Source organism: Macaca mulatta, chromosome 10 (genome assembly GCF_049350105.2).
Source record: "Macaca mulatta isolate MMU2019108-1 chromosome 10, T2T-MMU8v2.0, whole genome shotgun sequence".
Taxonomy (NCBI): domain Eukaryota; kingdom Metazoa; phylum Chordata; class Mammalia; order Primates; family Cercopithecidae; genus Macaca; species Macaca mulatta.
This window is the reverse complement of record NC_133415.1, coordinates 1,247,783-1,268,365: the sequence shown is the minus strand read 5'-3', so window position 1 is coordinate 1,268,365 and position 20,583 is coordinate 1,247,783. Positions and strand designations below refer to the sequence as shown.

General features: G+C 62.7%; 1 protein-coding gene across 31 annotated transcripts; it reads left to right on the top strand.

Moving 5' to 3' along the window:
* The first annotated feature begins 3,950 nt into the window (after positions 1-3,950).
* TRABD (TraB domain containing) lies at positions 3,951-19,607 on the top strand. 31 transcript variants are annotated; one of them, XM_077949259.1, is made up of 11 exons: positions 5,216-5,290; positions 8,518-9,316; positions 12,455-12,521; positions 12,916-12,994; positions 13,736-13,902; positions 14,301-14,441; positions 17,260-17,370; positions 17,468-17,607; positions 17,839-18,011; positions 18,091-18,202; positions 18,388-19,607. In XM_077949259.1, exons 2-11 carry the CDS (start codon positions 9,210-9,212, stop codon positions 18,533-18,535), a joined length of 1,245 nt encoding a protein of 414 aa, XP_077805385.1. In that variant the 5' UTR covers positions 5,216-5,290; positions 8,518-9,209; the 3' UTR covers positions 18,536-19,607. The 31 variants fall into 31 exon arrangements, with proteins under 31 accessions (XP_077805398.1, XP_077805392.1, XP_077805400.1 ...); XM_077949256.1 differs by having other exon boundaries at positions 18,361-19,607; XM_077949258.1 differs by having other exon boundaries at positions 17,824-18,011.
* Positions 19,608-20,583: the final 976 nt, after the last annotated feature.

The window sequence follows — 20,583 nt, the reverse complement described above, 5'->3', positions numbered from 1 at the left end:
GCTTCCTGGAGGAGGTGCCCTCAGTGTGGTCTGGGATGCTCAAAACAACATGGAGGTCCTGTGCAGGCGCCTTTGCTGGGGCCAGGACTCCATGGAACAAGGCTGGTCCCGTGGGTGCACCATGGAGCCACGTGCCCTGTAGACCCCGGCAGGTGACCCTGAGAGTCTGAACAGAGGCTCCTTGAAGACAGGTGGCTGGGCAGCGAGGCCAGAACCCCATGGGGGCTGGAGTGGGGTCGGTGGTGTAGGTCACTAATTGCAAGGGTGGGTGCTGCTGAGATCAGAACGGTCTCACCTCCCGCCTGGCCTGGGTTTCCTGGAAGCCCCGTCGCCAGGCCCCTCCTGGAGCAGCCCTGAGTGGGCAGGGCAGGGCTCCCCGGGTTCCCAGGAGTCAGGAGGAAGGGTCTCTCCAGGGTGTGGCCCCCACGGCCAGGGCCTAGTGGGAGACACACGGGGACACAAGCTGGAGGGTGTATCTCGCCCTCCACATTAAAACGGAGGTTTTTATACTCTTCTGTGCTGGCGAGGCCTCTTGCCATTAAAAGAGCTGGGCCAGGCGCCAGGGTATACGCCTGTCATGGGAGGCTGAGGTGGGAGGATCACTTGAGGACAGGATTCGAGGCTTCAGTGAGCCATGATTGCGTGACTGCACTCCAGCCTGGGCGACTCCACGAGACCCTGTCTCTAAAAAAAAATTAAAAATTTACTCAGATACCCCGTGCCACCCAGGGCCATGCAGGAGGGCACCGGATTGTCACAGACACAGGCAATGGGGGGAAGCGTGGGCAGGGCCTTCACCGTGACTCCACCAAAGGAACGAGTGGGGTGGGGCCACAGGCTCGGGACTCCAGAGTGGACACCCTGGTGGGTGCTGGGCAGGGGCTGCCCCCGGCTGCCGGGTACGTAGCCCAGGGTGATAAGGGCAGGGGGATAGGGCCTAGTGTGTGAGAGCCCACGGAGGAGGCCTGGAGGGGGTGTGGGCCCTGAACCCAGGAGCTTGCACAGGAAGTTGTTTGCTGACAAATCGGTGGGCCCTAGGAGAGGCAATCTCACCAGGGCCAGCAAGGACCCGGAGGTCAAAGCAACGAAGCAGAAAATAAAAGGCATAGTTTGGCTGGGCGTGGCGGCTCACACTTGTAATCCCAGCACTTTGGGAGGCTGAGGTGGGCAGATCATCAGGTCAGGAGTTTGAGACCAGTCTGGCCAACATAGTAACACCCTGTCTCTACTAAAAATACAAAAATTAGCCGGGCGTGGTGGTGCGTACCTGTAATCTCAGCTACTCAGGAGGCTGAGGCAGAAGAATCGCTGGAACCCAGAAGGTGGAGGTTGCAGTGAGCCAAGATCGTGCCGCTGCACTCCAGCAGCATGGGCGACAGAGCGAGATTCCGTCTCAAAAAAAAAAACGCAGTTCTTCATGCTCACCTAACTCGGGACACCTCCCCAGCCTGCACACCCATGTGCCCAGCATTCCCACAGATGCCAGCCCAGGCCAGCCTGGTTGTGCAGGGAGGGCTGAGCCCTGGGCCTTGGCAGTATCGCCTTGGTCCTGCACCCACAGACCAGCTCAGTGGCGAGGGTGGACAGGACATGGCAGCTGAGGAGACCTGAGGGATGCTGGCCTCCAGTGGTAGCGTTTGCCATGGGCATCCTTGCTGCTCTCAAGCTGGGGCTGAGGTCCTACCTCCAGGGCCCTCCTCAACCTCACACGTGCACCCATCCTCCCTGCCCCAGAGGCCACCCAGCATCCCACATGGCTCGGCTCAGAGAGGGAGACGTCCAGTAGTCCTTGGGGGCAGCTGGTCTGGGTGGTGCTGAGTCCCTCAGGCCCTGTATCCCAGATCGTGAGAGGGGAGCTGCGGTGCCCAGAAAACGTCTCGGCCGATGTGGGGCTTGAGCTGAGCTGGGGGACAGAGGAGGCCTCAGGTGGAGCCACTGGAGTCTTCAATGGGGCCAGGGCCATGGGCAGCAGCCACGCTGCCCATCCCCCGCCTGTGGGCCTCAGCCTGGCAGGAGGTGTCAAACCAGCTCCTGTCTGGAAAGAGGTTCGTGCCTCAAGTGAGCACCCCGCCCTGGGCTGGAGCCAGCCCTCCTCGCGGCCCATGATGGGGAACTGGTGTCCGTCCTACAGTGAGACGCTGGCTCCCGACTCTCCCAGGCAACACCACCGTCTCATCCCCAGACCTGTTCCTCTGGCTATGTCCTTGCCAGCTGTGCCACGTTCCTAGAGGCAGGCGGGCAGAGGCCTGAAAGGGTGGCGCTCACCCTTGGCACTGGGTCAGGGCTGAACCAGCCCCAACCCCCTTCCCCCATGGGGCTCCCTCCCTCCCCTTGCCCCAATGCCTGCTTCTGTGGGATCTGTCACTCTGCTCCGAATGGGACTTGGCCCTTCCTCAAGGTCCACCCCTTGAGGACAAAGCCAGCTGGGGACCAAGACTGTCCCTCCCAGCACAAATGGCTTCACACAGTTTGTTTCTGTTCCTCAGGACCCCCACCCTCCCTAGGATGACTCCTCACTGCCCCCAGGGCACCTCAAGAAACACCTCCTCTGGCCGCTCCATGAACAGGGCATCCACACGGCCAGCCCCCCGGGGTCGGGGCCTCAAAAGCTCTGGCACCCCAGGGTGCACGTCCTCCACCTCCACCTGACCCTCTTCCCAAGGCAACCCCACCTGCCCCCTACGGCGAAGGTACGGAGCCTGCCCAGAGAAGAGCAGGCTTGGGAGCAGACCTTTAGAAGACAAGCTCAGCCTGGGATGTGGGTGGTGGTGCAAGGCCAGCGGCTGAGGTCCTGCCTCAGTTTCCCCCACATGCTCCCCAAGGACTCAATCTCCCCCTGTTCTGCTTCTCACCCCCCACAGCCTAGTGCAGCCCTGCAGGGGACCCCAGCCGGATCGGAGGGCAGTTCTGCTTCTCCACTGTCTACTGCCCACCGGAGGCTGGGATCTCGGACACCCTCCCCTCCCCGACTGGCCACCTTGCCCAGGTGAGTCAGAGGGTCGTTCTGCAGCCCAAGGGCCGGCGTTGGTTTGAAATAGTGCCTCCTCCCCCTCCCTGAGCATAGGCAGGCCTGGCAGGTGGATAGTACTGTCCCTCTCGTGGAGAAGGAGGGGCTCCAGGAGGACCTTGCACCCATTCCAGACGGCCAGACGGCCAGGACCGAGAACCCAGGCCTCCAGCTCCCAGGCCAGGGATCTTCCCTCCACACCAACCCAGCGCTGAGAAATGGGTGAGGTAGAGCCGGGGCCACTGCCAACCGCTGCCCTCCTGTGAGGATGTGGCCGAGGTGGTCAGAAAGGCAGAATGACCACAAAGGCAGCGAATAATGAAAATGAATGGAGAGGGTGTGAGCCAGAGGCCCTAGGGCCCAAAGTGAGTGTCCTTCACTGAGCCAGGAGGACACAGGCCTCTTTGGGGACCAGGAAGCTGTAGGAGGGGGCGGAGCCTCTTGTGTAAGAGAGTTCAGTGGGCAGCCAGCCCAGACTGCTGGAGGGAGCCCAGCCTGCTGCTGTGTGGACAGTCATTTTCACCCACCCGCGGGACCCCGGGAGGACCACCCGCAGACTCAGGACTGGGGACCTGAGGGGACCCCTGCAGGCCACCCGAGCGGGGGTAGCTCCTCAGAACCTGGGGCTGGGGCCGGGGCCTCCCTTCCTGGAGCCTGGAAAGAAGCAGGCTCCCCAGCACGGAGTCCTGGTGGACCGCCTCAGGCAGACCCAGACCGGACCCGGGCGCTGCGTTGGACTCCTGCAACCCCAGGCCTCTTGGGTCAGCCTTCCAGGCTCGCTGCAGGTTCCTGCGCGGGGCAGCCGTCACTGAGGTCCTTACCCTAGCTCCAGAGAGTAGCTGGTCCCAGGGCACTAGTAGAGAGGTGCGCCCTCCTCCCTCTTCTAAAGGGTTCCCCAGCTGGGCCCCACCTGGCCCCTTTCCCCAACTAACTCATCAGTGCCTGGCAGGAAGACACAGCAGCCCTTCCCTGGTGACTGGAGTCCTGGCCCCAGGGCAGGCCCCGCTCCAAGGACCTGATCCCTGGGCTGGGTCAGCGCGGTAGATGTGGGTGCAGAGCTTCGGGGAGCTGGCTGTGGGGGCCGCGCATGCAGCCCGCAGGCAAACCATCGCCACGCCCACGCCTGCACTAAGCCCAGCGCCAGCGCCAGCGCCAGGTCAGCCAAGAAGCCGGGGTCGTGGAGGAGGAAGTCGTGGACCCGGGATGCGCGGTCTGACCATTGCAGGCGAGCGGGGCAGGCGGACGGCGCAGCAGCTGGCTGGCAGCGAGTCGTCTGCATGCGGCGGCGAAGGGCCCGGGACCCTCACTACGCCCAGCCCCCAGTCCGCGCCGTTCCCCGCAGCGCGCAGCAACTTGGCCACCGGGCCCTGGCCGCCCTGGGAGAGGCTGGGTGCAGCAAGGGGGACAGGAGCCCGGGCAGGAGGGGCGCGGCGGGTGGGGCCAGGCAGTCTCTCCCTGCCCTCGGGGCGGAAGGCGCACAGCGAGGGTCTAGCGTCGGGGTGGCCGCGGCCAGCCGGGTCCCGCTGGGGCCCTCGGGACGATCGGAAGTGACCGCGCGCCAGGGTCCATGAGGCCGGGGGTCGGCCTGCCCTAAGACTCCCGCCCGGTCCCGGTTCTACGCCGGGCTGGCTGCGGGGCCCCTGGGGCCCGACCTCCCCGGGGTGCCCCAACCTGCGGCAAGGCTGAGGTCCCGCTGAGGCATGAGTCCCGGGTCAGGGACGGCTCTGGGCTGACTCCCGGAGGATGGACTAGGCCGATCCCCAGAGGGGAGGGGGTCGGGCCGAGGCCCTGTCGGCGCGTTCCCGGATCCCGTGTTCTCGGCTCCTCGCGTCCCACTATCGGCTCTTTCGTGTGGGACTGACGACTCACAAAACAGTTACATTTCAATATCATTCGACTCAAAACCACCCTGTGGACGCCGTGCGAGCATTGTCCCCATTTCACAGCTTGGGAGCTGCGACCAGAGAATGTGAGCGCGCCTCGCAAGGCCGTGGCCGCGGCGGGACTCGAACCCTCCCTCCCTAGTGCGTGCCGGTGCACCTTAGGACCCGGGGGCGCCGGGGCGGGGCGGGGCCTCGCGCGCGGCCCCTTGGGAAGTGTAGTCCGCAGTCGCAGGCCGGGGCCAAGCGGGAAGCGCGTGGGACTACCTTTCCCGGCATGCCGCGCGGCCGCCGGCGCCCTTGGCCCGTCCGCCCCGCCCCGCCCCTCGGCCCCAGCCCGCCCCGTCCGTTGAGGTCCCGCGCCGCATGGAGGCCGGCTGAGGAGCGCCGCTGCCTCGCCTTGGTACGCCGCGCGGCGCGGACAGCGCGTGCGTGAGGACGGGGCCCGGCACCGGGCGGGGGGTGGGCCCGGGTCAGGGCCGTGGGGTGACTGTGGGGGGCGGGAGGAGCCAGCCCGAGTCGGGGGGTAGGGGCCGGGGGGGTCAGGCCCGGGTCAGGTTTTGGGGCCGGGGTAGCAGGTCGTGGGGGTCAGGCCCGGGTCAGGTTCAGGTTTTGGGGCCGGGGGAGCAGGTCGTGGGGGTCAGGCCCGGGTCAGGTTCAGGGTTTGGGGCCGGTGGAGCAGGGTCGTGGGGGGCCGGACCCGGGTCAGGTTTGGGGGCCAGGGTAGCAGGTCGTGGGGGCCAGGCCGGGGTCAGGTTTCGGAGCCGGGGGAGCAGGTCGTGGGGGTCAGGCCCGGGTCAGGTTTGGGGTGGGAGCAGGCCCCGAGCGTTCCCCGCCACCGCTGCCTGGAGCGACGCTGCCCAGGAGCGGAGCCCCCAGGGCTGGGGCCGGGAGGGTCAGCTGCGGCCTCGCGGGAGGGCGCGGGTCGGACCTCTAGTCCCGGGGTCCTCGCGGGTCGGGAGGGCCCCAACCATCCCCGCCTCCTGCCTGCGGTGGAGCCGGCCGAGGTGAGAGTGGAGGAAGGCGGCCCAGGCCTGCGGGTCTCTGGGGGTGCTGGAGGAGGCCAAGCGTGAGGCCCCGGAACCCCGTTGTCCCTCCGGCCACGCTGAAACCTGGGGCTTCGCTCCTCTGTAGGTGCCTTTGCCCTTCAAGTGGAGCAGAGCGGGGTTCCCATATGGGCGAAGTGGACGCCAGATCGTCCCCCGCTGTGCTCAGCCCAAACTTAAAAGGTCTTTGTAACTGAGCTACCGTGAAGCTGCCGTGTGTCTTTTTCAAAACTCTTACAAGAAAAATGGAGTGGGAGCTGTCTGGGCACTGGCGTCCCAGAAACAACCAGGAACTTGCGAGGGTGCTGAGGTCCCTGCGGGACTCCCGCAGCCTCGGTAGCCTCCAGATGGACGCCTCCTAGCTTTTAGGTCCCTAAAGAGGCTGTGCAGGCCGCCAGGCTCACTGCCCTGTGTGTCTCTGCTCCCTGCTTGCTGCCGCCGCCCCTGCAGTGTGACTGCTGGGGCCGCTGGCCAGCCTCGCCGGAGGCCGTGATGCTGTGGGGTCCGAGGAGGGGGCCTGGCAGGGTGGGTGGGTGGCAGGAGCCTGTGGGGCCCCCTGCATGGTGGTCAGTGTGGGGGCTGTGCGTTGGCTGTGACCAGGTCCCGGAGGTTGGGGGCTGCCAGGTGTGCTGGCGAGGAGGCCTCGGGTTCTGGCTCAGGTGCGTTTCCCGTCTCCCAGCTCTGCCACACCTGCGTGAAGCGGTCCCACCAGACCCGGGAGAGGTTTCCTGTGGCCAAAGGCGCCAGCCTCAGAAATGGGAAGCAGGGGAGGTCAGAGCTCTGGGCCACACCCTGGTCCCTCCAAGTTTGTCATTTCTGCAACCCCCAGGTCTGACCAGTTTGGAACCTGGGCTTTCTGAGCCAGTCTAGTGGGTTGGTTGAGAGATGGGTTTTTTCTGGGAACTGCATTTGGTGCTAGCTAGCTTTTGGTCTGCACTAGGAAGCTAGGCTGGAGTCTGGGAGGCAGTTTCTAGTAGGGTGAAGGGGATAGGATGGGTGTCTTAGCTCTGGCTGCTGTAACAAAACATCACAGACCAGGAAACTTTAAAAAAACAATAGGCTGGGCTGGGTGTGTTGGTGTACGCCTGTAATCTCAGCACTTTGGGAGGCCGAGGCTGGCAGATCACAAGGTCAGGAGATCGAGACCATCCTGGCTAACATGGTGAAACCCCGTCTCTGCTAAAAAATACAAAAAATTAGTTGGCATGGTGGCAAGCGCCTGTAGTCCCAGCTACTCAGGAGGCTGAGGCAGGAGAATGGTATGAACTCAGGAGGCGGAGCTTGCAGTGAGCCGAGATCGTACCCACTCCAGCCTGGGCAACAGAGCGAGACTCCATCTCAAAAGAAAAACAAAAAAAAAAACAGGCTGGGTGTGGTGGCTCACACCTGTAATCCCAGCACTTTGGGAGGCTGAGGCGGGTGGATCGCCTGAGGTCAGGAGTTCAAGACCAGCCTGGCCAATATGGCAAAACCCCATCTCTACTAAAAATACAAAAATTAGCCAGACGTGGTGGTAGGTGCCTGTAATCCCAGCTACTTGGGTGGCTGAGGCAGGAGAATCACTCGAACCCGGGAGGCAGAGGTTGAGATCACGCCACTGCACTCCAGCCTGGGCAACAGAGTGTGACTCTGTCTCAAAAACAAAAACAAAAATGAGGTCTCGGCCTGGCGCGGTGGCTCATGCCTGTAATCCCAGCACTTTGGGAGGCCGCGGCAGGTGGATCAGGAGGTCAGGAGTTCAATACTGGCCTGGCCAAAATGGTGAAACCCTATCTCTACTAAAAATACAAAAATTAGCTGGGTGTGGTGGCGCGCGCCTGTAATCCCAGCTACTCAGGAGGCTGAGGCAGGAGAATCGCTTGGACCCCGGGGTGGGGGAGATTGCAGTGAGCTGAGATCATGCTGTGGCACTCCAGCCTGGGCGACAGAGTGACACTCTGTCTCAAACAAAAAAAAAGAAAATGAGATCTCGCTAAGTTGCCCAAGCTGGTCTTAAACTCCAGACCTCAGACAATTCTCCTACCTCAGCCTCTCCTGAGTAGCTGGGGCTGTGGGCGAGTAGTCTTCTTCCACCGTGCCTCACTGGTGCTGGGAAAAAACTTAACAGAAATTAATTTTCTCAGAGTTCTAGGGGCTGGACGTCCCAGGTCAAAGGTCACTGGTTGCCATCCAGCCTCCTGGCTTGTAGACGGGCCCTCTTGCGGCGTTCTCACCTCGGGGAGCGAGAGCTCTGTGGTGTCTTTTCCAGGAGTACTAACCCCGTCACCGGGGCTTTGCACTTATGACCTCATCTGAACCTGATCACCTCCCGGAGGCCCCACCTTCTAATACCTTCATAGTGGGAGTTAGGGCTCTAACCTGTGGGTTTTTGGGGACACAGTTCAGTCTGTAGCAGTGGGGCCTGAGCAGGCAGGTGGGATGTGCCGTCTGAGGCATCTGTGGAGCCTGACGCTGCAGGACATTGGATGCAAACAGCCTGGGACTGGATGTCACATCCTGGGACAGACACCCTGTGGGACATTGGATGCAAACAGCCTTCTCTGATGCCAAAGGACTATAGATGCTGCTCTGATTTTGTGTCTAGGGCTTTTCTCGCGCACAACAGATGTCCTCCTGGGCTGCTGGGAACTCTCAGAGGCTTCGTCTGCACAGAGGATCATGGTTTCCAAAGCCAGATATCGCTTTTCACGGATGAGGAACAGCCCTTGGAGAACAAGTGTCTTCAGAGGCAGTGTCTAGGGTCTCCTGAAATCAGGCTGCTGAGTCTTTTCTTGCCCTGTGGGTCTCCACCCTGTTCTTTGCCTTTGGGACAGATCATGCTGTGGCAGAGAAGCTCAGAGGCTGAGGCCGACTGCTAAAGCAGCGTCTGCATGTGGCTTGTGCTTGCAGCCAAGAGAGGGCCACCTGTGTGGGACAGGTGGGATGCTGACCCTGGAGGCAAGTTCCCGCCTTAACCGGAGGCTCGTTTGAAGCATCCTGCCCAGGGCAGCGCTGGGGTCTGAGATCCGAGGACCCTGTCTGCCGGCTACCCGTGCTCAGGAGGCATCTCCCACAAATCGTGTTCAGCACCCACCCCAGTCCTGGTCGGTGGACATCTGTGCGGGGCAGGGAGAGTGAAGCACAGCTGGTCTGATAGAAGCGTCTGGCTTCCTTCCAGGCTGCACTGCCTCCCAGCGGGTTGGCCTCACGGGTAACAAGGCCAGAAGCCGTTGTGAGGCTCCCTGGGGCAGTGTCAGCACTGGGGATTTGGGAAGGAGAGTGGCCGGACCCCAGGTGATGCTCTGCTGGGACCCAGAGGGGGCTGCAGTGTGCGCTGGCCGGACCCCAGGTGATGCTCCGCTGAGACCCAGAGGGGGCTCCCGTGTGCGCTGGCCGGACCCCAGGTGATGGCTCTGCTGGGACCCAGAGGTTGTAGGGGTGGGATCCAGGTGGGTGGTTCTTCAGACATTGCCTCTGAAGACACTTCAGAGTCCAGGCCCAGCATCTGTGGCTTTCGGGCCAGGGCCCTTTGCTTACCACCAGGCAGCTGGGAGAGGCTTTGGGCCCAGCTGTAAATGTCTGAGAGCACGGCTGCCTGGAGCAGGCTAGAGGGAGGAGGGCTGGTGACCTGAAATCACACCCTAGAGCTTCCAGGGGCCTCAGCGAGGAGGGAAAGAGAGTGCTGGGACTGTGAGGGGGACTGCCAGATATGTCCCCCAGAATCACGGGCTTTAGGTGCTGGAGGGGCCTCAGTGACCTTCCGCCTGGCCCCCTGCGGGCAGCACGCCTCTGCTGAGAGGCTTCAGGGGCCAGGGCTGGGGGCTGGCACTGCCTCTGGTGGCACTGACATCGTCCTGCTCAAGGCTTGGCTGCCGGCCAGGAAGGCTTCTCTGCCCGCCCCGACAGGAGACCTGTGCACGCCCACCCCGTGGCACAACTGGGGTCAGGACCAGCGCCTGCTGCTGCAACTGAGATCCTGCCCTGTCCATGGCCACAGGCGCACCCGGGACCGGCCTCAGAGGCGGGTCTGGCCAGGCTGGGTGGAGGGCGGGGGCTGACCGCAGACCTGGGGCTGCCACACCCATGGGGGAAGGGCTGTGGCAACGTGGGCGCCTCCCGTTGGCTGGGCCGAGGCAGCCTCCCACTGGCTGCACAAGAGTTTCTTTAAGGAGTTTCCCCGTGCGTGCGTGCTGGCAGCCTTGCGCTGCTCTCAGAGTCCCCACTTCCGTGTGTGAGTTTCCCCCGCGCTCCTAAGAAACTGCCTCCCAGACTCCAGCCTAGTGCTCCCCCGTGCTCGTAAGAGTCCCAACTTCCATGTGCAGCTGGACCCAGGGAGGTGGCCATCCCCCGGACCGGGTGCTTGTCTGGGCCAGCTGGCCTGGCAGCTGCTCACAACAGCTTCCAGCGGGTTTTGTATCTTTCATCTGCAAAAGGGGAAGGAGGCGGCCCAAGCTGCCGAGGCCTTTGCTCCGACCAGTGCCAGCAGCACTTCCTGGATATGCCAACCATTAAGACGCCCAGGCCAGGGTTGGGTCCAGACTCAAACCCAGGTGGAAAGGAGTGGGACCCCCTGCCAAGGCCGCACGGCCCTAGAGGGGAGCCTGTGGGGTGGGCTCCCCTTGCCCTCTGCAGAGGCTCAAGGCCCCTGGGGGCATGAGGACTGGGTTCCCAGGCCAGCCTGGTGTTTATCAGCTGTCTCTTTAGTCTCAGCTGACCTCCCCTGACCACGGCCCCATTGCACCACCTGCCCCAAACCAGGCCAGTTCCTCTTCCACAAGTCCTGGCTGTCCTCAGGGTGGGCTGCCCTCTTCTTGGTCAGCTTCAGATGGGGCCTCTGGTTGCACTGAGGCCCCTTCCCCTGCTCAGAACTGTCCCTGCCACCCCCCCCCCCCGACTGCCCTCCTAGACACTGCACGGAGAGCTCCTTCCTGTTCACAGGTGAGGACACCTGAGCTTGGAGGCATCTTAACTCGGACATGCGTGGCCGGGACCCAGCTGGGTCTGTGAGTCCTGGCTGGGGCCAGGGTCTATGCTTGCGGCTGTGTGCCAACAGGGTTTGCAGAGGAAAGGAACCTGACGTAGCATCTTATTACTCATTGTTCCTTTTTCTTATGAGTTCTGAGAAGTGGGCAGCAGTAGTGATACGAGAATGACCCCAGATGCACACAGGCATCAGAGCAGAACCTGGCAGTGGCCCCTTCTGAAGCACATACAAGCCCTGTTGTGTCCTCCACAGATGCTCGTCTCTGACTGATGCAGACACTTCAAGACAAAACCACAATGCCTTGCAAGACTAGACAGTTCAGAATAGCTCCCAACGGCTCTTTTTTTTTTTACTTTTTTTTTTTTCTCTTGAGACAGAGTCTCCCTTTGTCACCCAGGCCGGAATGTAGTGACATGATCTCAGCTCACTGCAACCTCTGCCTCCCAGGTTCAGAGCGATTCTCCTGCATCAGCCTCCCCAGTAGCTGGGATTACAGGCATGCACCACCACACCTGGTTAATTTGTGTATTTTTAGTAGAGACTTGGTTTCACCAGGATGGTCTGTGTTGGCCAGGCTGGTCTCGAACTCCTGAGCTCAGGCAATCCGCCCACCTTGGCCTCCCAAAGTGCTAGGATTACATGTGTGAGCCACCCTGCCTGGCCTGTTTTGGATATTTTAATGATTCTGCCTGGCGACACATCCATCTGCCAGGACATGCATGAGCCATTGACTTTGTCAACAGTCGCTCCTGGCGTTCCGTGGCCGGTCTCAGGACAACCTGCTGGTCCCTGCCCCCACCTCAAGGGGCGCCATGGGTCTTGGCCGGCATGTGCCTCTGTTGCTACAGGCGCCTGGCTGTTTTCTTTCTCTTCCTTAGGCTCCTGGGCCCCCAGCCTGAGCTCCTGGTTTCTCTCTCAGGGTCTGTGGGGAGCTGTGACACGTCGGGGCAGCCCCCTCGCATGGCTGCCCCAAGCCTGTCCGAGTTTCTGCCATGGTTCCTTCCACACCATGTTTGTCTCTTAATCTGGGAGAGAAGGTCTTGGCTCCAAACACGTTGAACTGTGTGCTTTGTGGATTTCTCTGTCTGTACTGACTCTGATGACGTTGCCTGGGCTGTAGTTACCGAAAGGGGAAGTGGCTTTTGTACAAAGGCCCTGGGGTCTTTGCCACGTGTCAGAAGCTGTGTTCTGTGTCCTGAGATCAGGCACGGACCCCAGGGCCGCCTTCCTGTGTCTGCCCGCCATGCCGCGGTGAAGGTTGGGCAGCTCTGGCCCTGTGCTGAATGAGGCCTGAGCACCAGCAGCCCGCCCTAGCCCGTCTGCATTTTGCTTATGGTGGGTCCCCGGGGACCTGCTGGCTGTTCCCCACCCGGGCCTGACCTGAATGCACCCTGGACCTCAGTAGCCTTTGATGGGCAGGAGGCGTTTGGGGATATGGGGAAAGGAGCCCCCAGTCCCGCCCAACAGATGGTTCTAGACTGACAGAGCACTACGCAGTGAGTCCTGAGCCAGGCCTGGGGCTCCAGGTGGAAACTCCGCCTCTCATGCCTCTCCTCAGGCTCCCCACCCGTGCAAGAAGCCGCCGCCCAGCCATGGACGGGGAGGAGCAGCAGCCACCAAATGAGGTGAGGTAGAGGCTGGGCTGGATGCACAGAGGCAGGGGTGGGGGACCTCCCCACTGTGTGGGTTCTCGGGGTCGGTCCCTGGCTGCTGTTCTGCAAAGGTGATCTTTACAGGGCTCTCCAGGGTCAGGCAGGAGGCACCTCCGAGGGAGAGGGGCCCTGGGCTGAGGCGGCTGGTGGCCCTGTCTGCCTAGCTTGATGGCAGCCATGCCACTGACAGCCAAGCAGCAAGGGGCCTAGGCTCCATGGAGCGGCCACGGACCCTGCTTTTCAGGGTGTGTGGTCCACGGAGCGGCCACAGGGCCCTTTCCAGGGTACGTGGTCCATGGAATTGCCACGGAGCCCTGGCTTTCTGGGGTGCATGGACCCTGACTTGAACTCTCCCTTCCGCCTGCAGGCCAACGTGGAACCTGTTGTGTCGTCGGAGGCTTCAGAGCCGGTGCCCAGGGTGCTTTCTGGGGACCCCCAGAACCTGTGTATGTCTCCCTCAGGGCCCTGGCACGTTCCCCCATGTTGGGCTGTTGAGTCAAGGAGGAGGGGGAGGCAGCCAACCGCTGCTAGGGGCTTGGAGCTTGTGGTGAGCAGGGTCCTGGCCGAGACCTGGGGTAAGTGCTGCTGGGCCTGGTGCTCCAGAGGGCAGACCTGCCCCCCAACAGCAGCTGCTCCTGGGCCTTGCCTGACAGTGGAGCCTCTTGGAGGGGCTGCCAACAGCACAGGCCGGCCCCTGGAGGGGCTCTTGAGCACAAGTAATGTGAGCGGCATGGGAGTCCCTCCTTGCTGTGGCCTCAGCCTGTCCCTCCTGAGTGGGGTGGGGGGCCTGCTTTGCCTCAGAGCCCCTCCCCTAGCTAAGCCCCCTGCAGCACCCGCCCCCCACTGTCCCCCACACCAGGCGTCATCCACAGCAGCCCCCAGGGTCACCCTCACAGGGTGTATGGGGCACAGGACTCCTGAGGCCCTGGCTTCTCGACGGCATCCAGCTCACAGAGTTGGTAGCTGGTGTCTCCATCACCGGGCAGGCCAAGCATGTGGCGTGTGATGCTCGCCAGGGGGCGTGTGCTCTGCACCTGTTTGATTCTCAGAACCCAGGAGGGTTCCGGAGCCCAGGCTGCCAGCGGGCCTGGTGGTGTCCCTGGGTGGGCCCGGCGGTGTCCCTGGGGTGGGCCCGGCGGTGTCCCTGGGTGGGCCCGGTCCCACAACGGCCTGTGCTGCTATTGCAGCTGACGTGGACGCCTTCAATCTGCTCCTGGAGATGAAGCTAAAGCGGCGGCGTCAGCAGCCCAACCTGCCGCGCACTGTGACCCAGCTGGTGGCTGAAGATGGGAGCAGGGTGTACGTGGTGGGGACAGCCCACTTCAGCGACGACAGCAAGAGGGACGTCGTGAAGGTGAGTGCCACCGCCCGCCACAGCCCGGACGCGGGTTGGTGTAAGCTCCTGTGTCCTGCACTCAAAGGGACCTCGTGGCAGGGCCCGTGTGCCCGTGTGTGTGCACCGCAGGCCATCTGCTTCAACACTCTGTGGTCCCTGGGAGTGGCGCGGTGGGCTTCCTGCCTGGGAGCCATAACAGCCTCGTGCGTCTTTCCACTTGACAAGTGAACAAGCTTCACAGCTTCCTCTCTTGTTGCTTGAAGAATCGAGCTGTCACTGCAGCAGCGGGGTTAGCTAGCCCTGGGGTGACGCCAACGCTGGCTGCCCCTGGGATGGGGCCCCTGGTGCTGGTGTCAGCTGTGCTGAGGGGCAGGGAGCTGGCCATGTTCACAAGGCGTGGCCTGCGGCTGTTGCAGACCATCCGGGAGGTGCAGCCTGACGTGGTGGTCGTGGAGCTCTGCCAGTACCGTGTGTCCATGCTGAAGATGGATGAGAGCACACTGCTGCGGGAGGCGCAGGAGCTCAGCCTGGAGAAGCTGCAGCAGGCCGTGAGGCAGGTGCGCAGCCGCGGGTCGGGGTCGGGGTCGGGGTCAAAGCCACCTGTGCGCCTGTTGCCCAGGTTCCTCCCACGGCCCATGGCCCCAGTCAGTGTGGCTGTGCCTGGCCCGCCCTGGGGATCACCGGGTTGGGGACCTCCCCTGGGGCAGGAGAAAGGTAAGAGGCTCCATTACCCGGTTTCAGGCAAGGGAGGGGGAAACGGGTGGCTCTCCAAGCTGAGGCTGGGGCTGGTCGCCCGAGGACTGGGCTGCTGAGCCTTCGCTGGGGACGGGTCAGGTCTCACTGCAAGGCTGGCCCCCCAGGTACCGCACCCAGGCCCCAAAGTGGGTGGGGCTCAGGGCTCCTCCTGTCCCCACTTCTCCAGTGACTGCTGAGGCAGGACTTTCTCATTGCTCTTTGTGTTTTCGTTTTTGTTTGTTTGTTTGTTTGTTTTTAAAGACAGAGTCTTGCTCTGTTGTCTAGGCTGGAATGCAGTGGTGCAATCTCAGCTCACTGCAACCTTCGCCTCCTGGGTTCTAGTGATTCTCCTGCCTCAGCTTCCTGGGTAGCTGGGATTACAGGTGCCCGCCACCACACCCGGCTAATTTTTTGTATTTTTAGTAGAGATGGGGTTTTGCCATTTTGCCCAGGCTCATCTCAAACTCCTGAGCTCAGGCAATCCACCCACCTCGGCCCCCAGAGTGTTGGGATTACAGGCATGAGCCACCATGCCCGGCTGATCTTTGTGTTTTCAAAGGGATACTTGACCCCAGCCCTAGTCAGTTTGCCTTCCCCCTGTTCAAAGGAAACAATTGTAATGAGATCTTGTAGAAACGTCCCTAAACATTTGGCACCTGCCTTTCATTTTTTAATTTCTCCAGGTGAGGGAAGTCACCACGGACTTCTGTGGGCCATCTTGTAAAGGGCAGTCCCCAGTCCAGCCAGGGCCCAGTGCCAGATAGCCTCCCCACCAGAGCCTGGGGCCCAGTGATCTCGAAGGGGCATAGAATTCGGCAGTGCTGTGGTGCTCAGTGCTGCGGCATCACAGAGGGAAGGGGGTGTGGGGCAGGGTCTGGGAGACACCAGGTGTCCGATTCACCTGTCCCCTCCCGGGGGAGGCTCGCTGTACCCTGGTGTCTGGGTTTCTACCAGGGTTGGTCACAGGCATAGCTGAGCTCAGGCCCCAGCCCCTCCAGAGGTGGAGCTGGTCCCAGCAGACCAAGGCCCCATGCACATCTTATCCTAAGTTAGCCCGGGCTCTCCAGGGTGGCCTGGGCCCAGGAGAAACACGGGCCCTCCATCAGATGGGACATTCCCAGGGCTCAGGCCCAGACCTTCCCTGGGCGTGTGCAGGGTGTGAGCAATTGCCTGGCGCTGCGTGGCCCCCGGGGCTTTGCTGCCCTTCTGTGGGCAGCATCTCCACGTGTGGACACCCCTGTGGCCCCAGCTGGCTGGCAAGACCCGGGGCAGTAGGTCTCAGGCTGTGGTTGCTGAAGATGTGGGTGGCCTGGCGTCTGCACCAGCGGCAGTGCTGTGCTGGCCTCAGCAGGCAGGTGAGTGGCGAGGCCCCGTCTCCGGCCTGCCTGCCCAGCGCCCAGTGTCCGTGCCAGCTCAAGGCGGCCCCTGTGCAGCACAAGACCACCTCGTGAAGATCTTTTTTCTTTTTTTTTTCTTTTTTTTTTTTTTTTTTGAGACAGTCTTGCTCTGTCGCCCAGGCTGGAGTGCAGTGGCGCAATCTCGGCTCACTGCAAGCTCCTCCTCCCGGGTTCACGCCATTCTCCTGCCTCAGCCTCCTGAGTAGCTGGGACTACAGGCGCCGCCACCGCGCCCGGCTAATTTTTTGTATTTTTAGTAGAAACGGGGTTTCACCATGGTCTCGATCTCCTGACCTTGTGATCCGCCCGCCTCGGCCTCCCAAAGTGCTGGGATTACAGGCGTGAGCCACCGCGCCCGGCTTTTTTTTTTTTTTTTTTTTTTTTTGAGACAGAGCAGTCTCGCTCTGTCGCCCAGGCTGGAGTGCAGTGGTGTGATCTCGGCTCACTGCAACCTCTGCCTCTGGGGTTCAAGTGATTCTGCCATAGCCTCCTGGGTAGCTGGGATTACAGGTGCCCACCACCACACCCGGCTAATTTATATATATATATATATATATATATATATTTTTTTTTTTTTTTTTTTGAGACGGAGTCTCGCTGTGTGGCCCAGGCTAGAGTGCAGTGGCCCGATCTCGGCTCACTGCAAGCTCCACCTCCCGGGTTCGACATTCTCCCGCCTCAGCCTCCGAGTAGCTGGGACTACAGGCGCCCGCCACCACGCCCGGCTAGTTTTTTGTATTTTTAGTAGAGACGGGGTTTCACCATGTTAGCCAGGATGGTCTCGATATCCTGACCTCGTGATCCACCCGCCTCGGCCTCCCAAAGTGCTGGGATTACAGGCTTGAGCCACCGCGCCCGGCCAATTTTTATATTTTTAGTAGAGACGGGGTTTCGCCATGTTGGCCAGGCTGGTCTGAGAGAATTCCTGACCTCAAGTGATCCGCCCGCCTCGGCCTCCAAAAGTGCTGGCATTACAGGCGTGAGCCACCGCACCCAGCCTGTGAAGGCCTTTTCTGAAGGGAGCTACCTTTGAGAAGTGACTGTTGAGCCAGCACTCCCTGCTCTGGTCCCACCCGCTGTATGCTAGGGTGGTCCTGCACCTGTCGGGGAGGGGGCCGAGGACACAGCACGGGGCTGGGGCGGAGCTCTGTGCTGGTGCTGCCTGCCATCCCAGTTCTGCCGTTCCCCCAGCGCACCCCGCAGCCCCACCCCTCCCGCTGACGCCTGCTCCCTCTCTCTGCAGAACGGGCTCATGTCGGGGCTGATGCAGATGCTGCTGCTGAAGGTGTCTGCGCACATCACCGAGCAGCTGGGCATGGCCCCGGGCGGCGAGTTCAGGGAGGCCTTCAAGGAGGTGGGCACAGGGCGAGGTAGGGGGTGACCACAGGGATGTGGCTCACAGGGGTGGTCTGGGGCTCCCACTGCTCCCCAACGCCCAGCCTCTGCTCCAGGCCAGCAAGGTGCCTTTCTGCAAGTTCCACCTGGGTGACCGGCCCATCCCTGTCACCTTCAAGAGGGCCATCGCTGCGCTCTCCTTCTGGCAGAAGGTCAGGCTGGCTTGGGGCCTGTGCTTCCTGTCAGACCCCATCAGGTAGGGCTGCCCCCAGGACCCCGGCTGGCCTGCACGGTGGTCTGCGGGAGGCTCCAGGCCTTCCTGTGCAGGTCCAAGCACAGCCAGTCCTCACTCGAGGCCTTCCCTGCCCTTTCCGTCTACCACAAATCCCAACCAAACGTGCTGTGGTCCCTGCCCGGTGTCCACGGTGCCAGCCCTCCCCCAACACGCTGCCCCATCCCTGCGGGGCTGCAGCCACCCTCTCCACAGCAAGGACGACGTGGAACGCTGCAAGCAGAAGGACCTGCTGGAGCAGATGATGGCTGAGATGATCGGCGAGTTCCCGGACCTGCACCGCACCATTGTCTCGGAGCGCGACGTCTACCTGACCTACATGCTGCGCCAGGCCGCCCGGCGCCTTGAGCTGCCTCGGGCCTCTGACGGTGACGGCTGTCCCTGGGCACGGGGCCGCCCGTGAGGCTGAGGCCCGAGCGGGTACTGACCCCTTGTCCTTCCCCACAGCCGAGCCCAGGAAGTGTGTCCCCTCTGTGGTGGTGGGCGTCGTGGGCATGGGCCACGTGCCTGGCATTGAGAAGAACTGGAGCACCGACCTCAACATCCAGGAGATCATGACGTGAGTGCCCACCCCACCCCGCGAGCCCCGCCCTGCAAGCCCCCAGGTGGAGGCTGAGCCCCCGGGAGGCCAACCGCACGTGGCGGTGACCCAGACGTGGGGGCTGGGGTGTGGGGAGCCCACCCCCAGCCAGGCCCAGCGCCCCCTCCCTCCTGCAGCGTGCCCCCGCCATCCGTCTCCGGCAGAGTGTCTCGGTTGGCCGTGAAGGCCGCCTTCTTCGGTCTGCTGGGCTACAGCCTGTACTGGATGGGCCGCCGCACTGCGAGCCTGGTCCTGTCGCTGCCCGCCGCGCAGTACTGCCTGCAGAGGGTGACCGAGGCCCGGCACAAGTAGGAGACTGCTCCCCGCCCGCTCGGGCCCCTGAGGAGCCAGTGCCCCCGCGGCACTTCCTGGGTGCCAGGCGCATCCTAGCCCGCCGGAGGCCCCTGCCACCCCCCATGGGGGTCTGGGCCCGGCCTCGCCTGCCCTCCTGGTCCAGTCACCCCTCCCCCAGCCCACCCAAATAAAGGATTATTTAACTGTCTGAGCTCAGGCCTCCCGGCAGCCCCTCCCCTCCCATACTGCAGGGGCCGTTCACCGGCCTCTGGACAAGACGCCCAGCTCCGAGGAGGCAGGGGCTTGGAGGAGCCGAGGTGTGCACTGCCCTCTGAGCCCTGGCGGCGGGCGGGGGACAATGGCCACTGTCCCTACCTCACTGTGCCTTCCTGTGCTCCAGTCATGGGAGCTTCGGCCCAGGGGCGGCTCCTGGGGGCTCCAGGGCAGGCGAGACTGGGACAAAGGCCCGGCCCTTGAGCTCCAGCCAACCCTGCCATGCCCCCGGCATCCTGGCCCCGGCCACCTCCCCGGCGCCGTCTGCCTGCAGGGATTCTGTGTTTTTGGCTTTTTTAATGTCTCAAAATCTTTTACTCAGGTAATTTTAATTTCAAAGAGAAAAACTGAAGTAAATGTCAAAAAACACCAGCCTTAAATCCAGGGGGACAGAATTCGTGTTCTGGGGTCTGTCCCTAGTGGGCTTGTGTGCAGCCAAACATCAGCTCTGGCTCCAGGCGCAGCCTCACCTGGAAGCCTGTGTCCTGAGCCCCCGGAGTGAGGGGGTGCCCAGGGTGTCTAGCCCTCTGTGGGCAGAGAATGTGTGCACCTATGTGGAAGGCCAAGGACATGGGCTATGGCCGGGCCTGCCCCGCTCAGGCCCCCTGCCCGGCGGCCGTCTGTGTGCGGGGCCTCCCTCCTGGCTGTCCAGGACACGGCCTGTGCAGCCCCAGCCTGGACCCAGGTCACCTCTGGTTGTGTCTGTCCCGACTCAGTGTTGAGTCACATCAGGTGTGCATCAGGAGCTGGCCGTGTCCTTCCTGCCACACTCGGGGATTCATTCCTTAGAAACTGAAATAAATTCTAATTTTGGAAATCCTGTTTTGTGACGTGTGGAAATGGGGTTCAGGTAATGAAGGATCCCGGCCTCTTCCCCCATGCTCCAGGGCAGCGTGTGCTGGGGGCCCTGCAGGGGCCCTGGGGGAGCTTGCCTGGTTTCCCGCGGAAGAGACAGGGTCACTGTCCCTCCATGCTGACCTGTGGGACCCTTCTCACCCACCAGGTGGGACGCAGGTGGCCTGCTGACACTCAAGACCCTCCATACCCAGTCCCACCAGATTCCAGAGTGTGGACAGACTGAGCCAGACCGGGGCCGGGGGTCGAGGAGACAGATCAGGAGGGCCCAGGGCCTGGGGAACAGGGAACAGGGGTGCCCAGAGCGGCCAGGCGGGGGCTGCTGAGGAGGGAACGGTTGCTGTGGGCTGCAGGGGAGGGTCGGGCACGGGCACTTCACCACGTCACCTGCCCAACCCACGCGGAGTGTCCTGAGGGCTTCACCCGCAGCCCCGAAGGGGCAGAGCTGAGGTCACACAGGTCTCGCAAGCCCACGCTGTGGCCCCAGGAGAAGGTTCTGGATGTGGCTCCGGTAAGTGAAAGGTGGACTCAGCGCTGCGGGAATAAAGGGAAACCACAGGCAGGAGGGAGGCGCGTCCAGGATCCGCGGTCACCGGCCTCTCAGACTGTCCTCTGGGGCCGGGTCCGGAGGAGATGGAAAGCGGGGGCACCACAGGCTCGGCTGAACCCGCGCGTTCACTGGGCCACACCGACCCCAAACCCCTCCCCCGGGGGTCGGGTCCTTCAAGCCAGCCGAAGACCCCGGTGCCCGCCCAGGCCTCCGGGAGCGTCTGCGCCTGCGGCCTCGCGGGGCCTCTCCGAGCCCGGGCGCTGTTCCACGGGCCGGGCACGGGTCCAAGGCCCTTTCGTTCCTAGACGGCAGGCGAGGGGCCCGAGAGGCCGGAGGCCAGGGGACACCCTGAGAGGCGGCGCGAGGCTCCGGCGGCCCTGAGCTGCGG

Coding starts and splice junctions, on each gene's coding strand:
- TRABD (XM_077949254.1), top strand. CDS start 9,210: ATGCTCTGCTGGGACCCAGAGGGGGCTGCAGTGTGCGCTGGCCGGACC. Junction 13,903..14,300: donor GCAAGAGGGACGTCGTGAAG/GTGAGTGCCACC, acceptor CGGCTGTTGCAG/ACCATCCGGGAGGTGCAGCC. Junction 14,442..17,259: donor TGCAGCAGGCCGTGAGGCAG/GTGCGCAGCCGC, acceptor CTCTCTCTGCAG/AACGGGCTCATGTCGGGGCT.